This window comes from Coffea arabica, chromosome 8c, assembly GCF_036785885.1.
Source record: "Coffea arabica cultivar ET-39 chromosome 8c, Coffea Arabica ET-39 HiFi, whole genome shotgun sequence".
Classification (NCBI taxonomy): domain Eukaryota; kingdom Viridiplantae; phylum Streptophyta; class Magnoliopsida; order Gentianales; family Rubiaceae; genus Coffea; species Coffea arabica.
In genome coordinates, this window is record NC_092325.1 from 8,524,529 (window position 1) to 8,534,140 (window position 9,612).

General features: G+C 38.3%; 1 protein-coding gene and 1 non-coding gene across 2 annotated transcripts; one reads left to right on the forward strand and one right to left on the reverse strand.

Moving 5' to 3' along the window:
• The first annotated feature begins 483 nt into the window (after window positions 1–483).
• On the forward strand, window positions 484–4,461 carry LOC140013359 (uncharacterized). Its single transcript, XM_072062625.1, has 4 exons — window positions 484–1,011; window positions 1,327–1,993; window positions 2,666–3,302; window positions 3,843–4,461. The coding sequence occupies exons 1-4, from the start codon at window positions 484–486 to the stop codon at window positions 4,459–4,461; spliced, it is 2,451 nt and encodes an 816-aa protein (XP_071918726.1).
• A 1,154-nt stretch (window positions 4,462–5,615) lies between these two features.
• On the reverse strand, window positions 5,616–5,722 carry LOC113707552 (small nucleolar RNA R71). The gene has a single exon (XR_003452275.1). It is a non-coding gene; the product is annotated as a small nucleolar RNA R71 (small nucleolar RNA).
• Window positions 5,723–9,612: the final 3,890 nt, after the last annotated feature.

A 9,612-nucleotide genomic window follows, 5' to 3' on the forward strand; every position in this document is an offset into this window, starting at 1 on the left:
TGGTGATGCAATCAAAGGGATTAAGATGAAGATTCCTCCGTTCCAAGGCAAATCTGATCCGGATACGTACCTTGAATGGGAGAGTCGAGTAGAACTAGTATTCGATTGTAATGACTACACCGATACACAAAAATTGAGACTAGCCGTAGTCGAATTCACCGACTATGCCATAATTTGGTGGGAACAAGTGGTTACAAGTAGGAGAAGGTGTGGTGAACTACCTATAACCACTTGGACTGAGCTCAAGAGGCTTATGAAGTGGCGATTTGTACTAAGTCACTACCATAGAGACTTGTACCAAAAACTTCAAACCTTGAGTCAAGGTCAACGCTCAGTTGAGGACTACTACAAGGACATGGAAATCTCCATGTTGAGAGCTGATATTCAAGAAGATAGAGAGGCTACAATGGCAAGATTTCTCAATGGTCTGAGGTTGAAATAGCCGATCAACTGGAGCTTCAATACTATGTGGAGATAGAAGATATGGTGGAGAAGGCTATCAAGATTGAGCAAAGGCTCAAGAGGAGGGGTACAACCACAAATTATAACCCTCATCCACAAACATTTTCTCGTCCATTCCAGCCTAGAAGGGAAGAGAGAGGGTCGAATGTTTGGACCACTCCAAAGCCGAAGCACGATCAAGGGTCAAGCTCACGGCCGCCTTTTTCAAAAACCGACTCCAAGGTTGTGTCAAAATCAACAATTGAAACTTCAAAACCTAGGAATCGTGACACCAAATGTTGGAGGTGTCAAGGAGTTGGACATATTGTAAGCCAATGTCCAAATCCAAGGACCATGCTTGTACTACCAAATGGAGACATTGTCACTGATGATGAAGAGGAGGAGTACAAAGACATGCCTCCCTTGGTTGAAGAGGAAGATGAGATAGAGGAAGTGCCAACTCAAGACAAAGTTGGATTGGTAGCAAGAAGGGCACTAGCTACTCAAGCTAGTAAAGATGAGTTTCAACGTGACAACATCTTTTACACCAGGTGCCATGTGACCAACAAGGTATGCAGCTTAGTGATTGACCCAGGGAGTTGCACTAATGTTGCTAGTGCATTGATGGTGGAGAAACTAAACTTGCCAACTAGTGAACACCCCCGTCCCTATAAACTTCAATAGTTAAACAACAGTGGAGAGGTACGTGTTCATAAACAAGTTTTAGTTACATTCCGCATTGGTAGGTACGAAGATGATGTTATGTGTGATGTGGTACAAATGCAAGCTGCACATGTACTCTTAGGGCGTCCTTGGCAATTTGACAAAAGAGTCACTTTTGACGGTTTCTTGAACAAATACTCTTTCATGCATAATTGCAAAAAGATTACACTTGCACCTCTTACACCTCAACAAGTGCATGAGGATCAAGTAAGTCTACAAAAAGAGTATGACCTGCATGCTTCCACCAAGAAGGAAAATGCCAAAGCTAAGAAATTAGAGTTGGTCGACCCTTTTTCAAGCAAATTGGATCACTCTCATTCGACCATAGAGCCCATACAGGAGAGAAAACCCAGCATGCTTGCCAAGGTGAAAAATGTGAGAAAGGCCTTGCATTCTAACCAGGTTTTGTTTATTCTATTTGGCAAGAAATCCTTACTCACTAATGCTCTTGATGCTTCTTTGCCTAGTGTTATTACTAACCTCTTACAGGAGTATCAAGACGTCTTTCCTGAGGATATACCTAATGGTTTGCCTCCATTAAGGGGAATTGAACATCAAATTGATTTCATTCCTGGATCTTCCCTTCCAAACAAGGCACCATATAGGACTAATCCTGAGGAAACCAAGGAGCAACAACGACAAGTGGAGGAGTTGCTTAGTAAGGGTTGGATTCACGAGAGTCTAAGCCCTTGTGCTGTCCCAGTTCTACATGGTCCAAAGAAAGATGGAAGATGGAGAATGTGCACTGATTGTAGGGCAATTAATGCCATAACGGTAAAGTACCGCCATCCCATACCTCGTTTGGATAACATGCTTGATGAATTACATGGTGCTATCATTTTTACTAAGATTGATTTGAAAAGTGGTTACCATCAAATTCGCATGAAAGAAGGAGATGAATGGAAAATTACATTTAAAACAAAACATGGTCTTTATGAGTGGTTGGTCATGCCTTTTGGGCTAACCAATGCACCAAGTACTTTTATGAGACTAATGAATCATGTTTTACGTTCTTTCATTGGTAAATTTGTGGTCGTTTACTTTGATGACATTTTGATCTATAGTAGGAGTCTAGATGAGCATGTTGTGCATTTACAAATGGTCCTAGATGCACTTCGCAAGGCGAGCCTCTACGCTAACCTTAAGAAGTGTACCTTTGGCACAAATCAATTGGTTTTCCTAGGCTATGTTGTAAGTGAGCAGGGAATTCATGTTGATCAAGAAAAGGTGAAGGCTATTAGTGAATGGCCAACCCCTACCAATGTAAGTGAGGTGAGAAGTTTCCATGGTTTGGCAAGCTTCTATAGGCGTTTTGTCAAGGATTTTAGCACAATTACGGCCCCACTTACGTCAATTGTCAAGAAAGATGTGCAATTTCATTGGGGCGAGGAACAAGCTAAGTCTTTCCAATTACTTAAACACAAGCTCACACATGCACCTGTTCTTAGTTTACCTAATTTTGACAAAGCTTTTGAAGTAGAGTGTGATGCTTCTGGTATAGGTATTGGAGCTGTTTTACTCCAAGAGGGTCGCCCGATTGCCTACTTTAGCGAGAAGTTGAATGGAGCTGCTCTAAACTACTCAACCTATGATAAGGAACTAATGGCCTTAGTGCGAGCTCTACAAACATGGCAACATTACTTTCGCCCTCGTGAGTTTGTCTTGCACACAGATCATGAGTCGCTCAAGCATATCAAGTCCCAAGACAAATTGAGTAAGCGACATGCGAGATGGATTACCTTCATTGACAGTTTTACCTTTGTGATCAAATACAGGATAGGTAAGACGAATGTTGTGGCTGATGCACTCTCACGAAGGTATGCACTTATCACTACATTAGATGCTAAGTTGCTTGGTTTTGAATTTCTTAAAGATCTTTATGCCACTGACTCAGATTTTGGTGAGATTTTTGTCTCCTTGCCACGACACTCTCATGAGCACTATTTCATCTCTCAAGGGTTCTTATACTACAAGGACAAGCTTTCCATTCCCAAGAGCTCCATGCGCACACTCCTAGTGAGAAAAGCTCATGGAGGAGGACTAATGGGACACTTTGGCATTGCCAAGACCTTAATGATTCTCCAAGAGCATTTCTTCTGGCCCCGCATGAGGAGTGACGTAGAACGGCACATTGAAAGGTGTGTGACTTGTCACCAAGCAAAATCAAAGGTACACCCTTATGGTCTCTATACACCTTTACCAATCCCACATGAACCATGGGTTGATCTGTCAATGGATTTCGTGCTTGGCCTACCTAGGACTAGAAAAGGACATGACTTAATCTATGTGGTAGTTGACCGCTTCTCCAAAATGGCCCATTTTATTCCTTGTCATAAAACAGGTGATGCTAAGCATGTTGCAGATTTATTCTTTCGTGAGATTGTTAGATTATATGGCATGCCACGCACTATTGTTTCTGATAGGGACGTCAAATTCCTTAACTACTTTTGGAAAATCTTGTGGTGTAAATTGGGTACTAAATTGCTATTTTCTACTTCTAGTCACTCACAAACTGATGGTCAAACCGAAGTGGTTAATAGGACTTTATCTACCCTGTTGCGCGTAATTATAAAAAAGAACATTAAATCTTGGGAAGATTGCTTACCACATGTGGAATTTGCATACAATCGCACTGTTCATTCTGCTACACATTATTCGCCATTTGAAATTGTGTATAGCTTTAACCCTCTCACACCTTTGGATTTAACTCCTTTACCTGTTCATGAGAGAGTTAACTTGGATGGTAAGCACAAAGCTGCATATGTACGTGAGTTACACACTAAGGTGCGCGCCAACAACGAGAAGCGTACACTTCAATACATCCAAAGTGCCAACAAGGGGCGCCGCAAGATGGTCTTTGAGCCCGGTGATTGGGTATGGATACACATGCGCAAAGAGAGGTTCCCAATCAAAAGGCGTAGTAAGCTACTTCCCAGGGGGGATGGTCCATTCCAAGTCCTGGAGCGTATAAATGACAATGCCTACAAACTTGAAATTCCAAGTGAGTATGGAGTGCATGCTACTTTTAACGTATCTGACTTGAGTCCTTTTCATGCAGACGATGAGTTTGATTTGGGGACAAATCGCCTTCAAGAGGAGGGGACTAATGAGAAGGGGCTCAAGGCTGCTCGAACTTCTAGCGCTCAAGTCATGCAAATACCAAGTGGTCCGATTACAAGAGCGCGTGCTAGAAGATTTCAAGAATCACTTCAAGCTCTTGTTTGCACGATTCAAGAACGAGTTAGTGATGACTTGAGGACCATTGAAGGATTACATAATGGAGAAACTACTCTATAAACTTTCCTTCAGGTGGCAGAATCAAGTGAAGACTAGTTCGCGGATTACTAGCTTGTTAATTAGGGTTTTAGTTACCATTATTAGTTGTTTGTTAGCACTAAATAATTTCGGTCAATTACACTCCACTTTGACCGAATCCAGAGTCTTAAATTAGTTAATTAGTTGCTAGATATTAAGTTAATACAACTTGGACAAATCCACCCTTAATGAAGGGCAAGATCGTCCAGTGGACATTCTAGGGTTTTGAGTTTTGTAAGGCTATATATATAGCCTAGGTATTCATTCATAAAGGGACAATTCGGATTTTTATAAAATATTCGTGAGTTTATTCACTCTCTCTTGCCTCAAGAGAATTTCCCTTGAATACTTGAGAATTAATCTCAAGTTGTTCATCGAACTTATCAATCAAGTAGTCTCCTTGATTGTGGCGTTCTTCTATCTATACTTTTGGTTCACTAAATTTGCTAGTCTTGGGTTAAGGAGCATCCTTAGTTCGTGACTTGTAATTCTAGCAGGGTCAAAGTTCCGCGAATTAATTCAACTTGGTGTTCGCCTAGATCCGTCGCACATCATGAATGTTTTCTGGATTACTTGTTATTACATGACTAATGTCCTTGTTTAAGTTGATTATGTGTCTGGAACCTCACTGAGCTTTTAGCTCATTCCGTTAGTTTTGTTTTTCTTAACAGGGGATGCAAGCAAGGACGAGAGATCTGTAAAGACTAGCCTAGTCTAGTTCTTTTGAATTTTTGTAATAGTTCTCGCCCTAGCGCTTGGCAAGGGTTGGATGTATGAAGAATTGAGAACTTTGTATATTTGAGTTGTATTTCTTTTGAGATAGAAATGTATATACGTATATGTTTTAAGTTTGGAATTATTGTTACACTTGTTCTTGTGGTCTTACATTTTTTTATAGTTATTTGAGGATTGTAGTGAGTCCCGGCGAGAGTTGAGCAAGCGGTCCACCGAGCCCTTTGGTTCGCCTTAGGGGGAGGTGGGGCTGTCACAATACTATAAAGCTAAGCTTGTTCCTATTTTCATTGAGGGACAAGGCTAAAATTTGGTTGTATTCTCATGCCCCTAATACTGTCACTGCTTGGGATGATTTGTCTAGATCATTTTTGAATAAGTATTTTCCACCAGGCAAAACAACTAAACTTAGAATGGATATTACTAGTTTTAGTCAATTGGATGGTGAATCATTATATGAAACATGGGACAAGTTTAGAGATTTGTTTCGAAAATGTCCACACCATGGGCTTCTCAATTGGCTAATTGTACAAAACTTCTATAATGGTTTATCCTTTTCTACTAAAACAACTATTGATGCAGTCACAAGTGGAGTTTTGATGGCAAAATCACCCTAAGAACATCAAGATTTGATAAAGAAAATGGTGGCAAATAATTATCAATGGGTTAATGAAAGAGGTAATTGATACCATCAATATGCTTTGTACCGAAATGAGCAATATGATGAAGATGTTGAAAAGATAAGTCGGATATGGTACAAGTTCATCTAATGTACATGTGGTTTGTTGTTCCATGTTCTAAGGTGATTATGATACTAACGAGTGCGTTGATCTGGAGCAGACTCAATTTGTTACTAATTAGAAATGCTCAAAACAACCCATACTCGAATACATACAATTCGGGGTAGAGAAATCAACCAAATATTGGGTGGAAAGATCAAGGCAATCCACAAAGGTCGGTTAATCCGTCGGGATTCCAACCAAGACAATCACAGACGAATATTAAATCGAATTTGGAGATTGCGGTGAAAAAATTGGCAAAGGTTCGAGCGACTAGAGGGGCAATTGGACCAATTGACTGAGATGTATAGAAATATGAAGGCTCAAATTGATCAATTTGCCAATATAATCAACAATAGAAATCATGGAGAATTGCTTAGTAAAATTGAAATTCAATGCTATCACGCTTAGAAGTGGTAAAATGGTTAAGAGACCTAACTCTGGTAATTCAAGTGGTGATAAAGATAAGAAGCAAGAAATTGAAGGAGTGAAAGAAAGCCAAAATAATCATGTTGTCATGGATATAGATGTATCTCCTCCCAATTTAAATTCTAATGTGATTCCTTTTCCTCACAGGTTAAAGAAAGATGGGAAGGATTGAGAGTTTGAGAAGTTCCTCAAAATTTTTAAACAATTGCACATTAACATTCTTTTCATTGATGCTATCACACAGATTCCCTCTTATGCGCGTTTCTTGAAGTATATCATGTCAAAGAAGAGGAAATTATAGATAATGAGATGACAGCATTAACTGAAGAGTGTAGTGCATTGATTAAGAACAAACTCCCTCCTAAATTGAAAGATTCAGGAAACTTTTCTATTCCTTGTACTATTGGTCAGTTGCATTTTTCTAACGCTTTATGTGATTTAGGTGCAAGTGTGTCACTTATGCCTCTATCGGTTATTCGGAGGTTGGGATTTCAAGAGTTGAAAGCTACAAATATCACTTAGCAATTGGCAGATTGGTCAATTATACATCCAATTGGTATTTTAGAAAATGTGCTTATAAGGGTAAGACAATTTATTATACCTGTAGATTGTGTTATTTTAGATATTGAGGAAGATGTGAAAATGCCAATTATTCTAGGAAAATCGTTTTTAGCCACCGCACGAACTATAATTGATGTGAAAAAAGGTAAACTTGTATTTCGGATTAATGATGAGGAATTGAAATTTAATTTGATTAATAAAGATGGGGCTATAGAGTTTATTGCTCTTGCTTCTAATATGCCATGTGACGAAAGGGTTAACTAGGAAATGAATGAAGTCAAATCTATAAATATTCTTGGTACTGATTTTTATGCTATAAGATCAAGGGAGGCGAGGACAAGGATGGAAGTTGGCTTAATAAATTTGCCATTCCATGAAGGAATAGGTGAAAAGTTTAGTCGAGTCGAGAAATGCAAGCAAATTCTACTCCAAGGTGAAGGCAAGTCTTTACATGACAAGTCTAATACTTCTCATTGGCATTTGAGGAAGTTGGACTTTAAAGATCAATGCATGGCTCATCACACGGTGGAATGGCTTGGGAGTTTTGACCTGTGGCGAGAAAATCACTCCCTAATGTTCTAAAACAAGCCAAACCTTTTGAATCGAGCCAATGACTACAAACAAAAGCGCTAGTTGGGAGGCAACCCAATGCTTTTGTTAAACATATTAATTTGGTGTGATTTCGCGTTTAACTCATGTATTTAAGTTATTTTGTTGTTTTTCTATTGTCAGTTTTAAAATGGAAGCTAGGATGGCCATTCCAGGTGGAAAAAGGTGAAATTTGATCAAGGAACTCAACCATTCGATTTGCGTTAAAGGTGTTTCGATCCGTTAAAAAGGGGTAAAATACATGTTTTGATCATTTTATATATGCATGAGATGATAATTTTGCCAAAAGAATGATCTAGATTGTATTTTGAGTAAAAATGGGTGCAATTCAAAATTAAACTTGTACTTATATATCAAAAAATTACACCCATTTTACTGCAAGTACACAGCTCAAGCTAGTAGTTTAGAGTATATATCGAGTGCATCCCACAGAGAGCAACTTTGCAAGTACTAGGTTCTTACTTACTCTATTATTTAGACTAATAATCAACCTAAGCAAGAGAAGTTGTAATTACTACTATCTAACTAGTCTTAACTAGATATTTACAAAGTAACAATGGTGAAAATTCACCAAATACTTGAGTCTAGGGATATAGATTCAATTTATGGCATCAAAGATACAAATAAATAGATTTACCTCTTGTTACAACTCTTGTTTAATTAGGAATTCATTTTCAATATTACCAAATCTCATTCTCATGATAAAATGGCCTAAAATAGATTAGTTTTCCCTATTCTCATGATTAATAACTAGATCTACTCTTGTTTCCTTCATGAAATACAAGTTTAATCCATTTAAATGTATCTCTATTCTCATGAGAATACTACTCAAGTTCTATTTATATTGTTCCATCATTATTACTAACTTTCATTGAATAATAACAGCTAAAAGTTTGCTATTGGTGATCAAGCAACAACAAATTATAACCATGCTTAAATAGACAAGTTAATACAATGTGTAACAAGTGTAAATCATATTCTGTTCATATCAAGTAGCCAAAAGTTTCATCTACTCCTTAGATCTAAAAATTTAGCTACTCATATAATATATGACAAGAAAGAACATTGCTTCATTGCATGAATACACATTGAATCACAAGTAAAAAATAGATAAAGAAAGCTAAGCCAAGATTAGTGAAGAACCTCCCAATGATCTTCTATTTCTTCAACAAATGAGCTGTACAATGAAGTCTCTAATTGTTCTCACAAAAGTTCTAACTAGAGAGGGCAGAACAAGACTAACCACTAAATTCTAATGCAAAAATCTGATCATAACTACTTCTAAAAATGTCCTATTCTCCCTTTTTAATGATTCTTACATCCCTTGTGTTAAGAGAGTCAAAAAGTGGTTTTTGGACAAGACATAAAACTCCTTTTTTTCTCCCAAAAAGTCCCTTGAACATGTGCAACCGAAATTCTTGTCAGAAGTAGAGTTGGAAAGTAGTGTGAAAACAGAGCAAGTGGCTAAGTAAGTTGCAAAAATCAGGTGAGAATATGCGACCTTGGAATACACGACTTCAGCTTGCGTATTCAAGGGTCGCGTATTCACTTTTGTGAATTTGACATCATTTCATCTGCTATTTTCTCAATAATGAAGGCCGAACTAGCTCTTGTGCAAACACGAAAGTTGTAACCCTTTGAATTAACTTTCCAATGTGATGAGCAACCCTAGGGGAAGACCCTCCTAGACCCTCCCAACCTTGTAATTATCAGAATTGGATCTTTTCTCCCAATAGAAATTGAACTCGATTGTTCTCATGAACTCAAGACCTTTGACACACAAAGGTAATCAGCAACCTTAAGCAAATAATGATGGATGAAGAGACACCACGATTAGGGAACAAGCTAATCGATAAAGTCAGATTTGAATCCTAAGCAATGAACTCAAGAATTCAAGAGTAAGTTCGATTAAGAACTTGAAGGAAAATTTCTCACGATTTCTGGTTGTAATAATCTCCTTTCACTCATACAATAGGTGCCTTTTATAGGCTAAAACTAGGGCAAATCGGGCCCACATAAACCT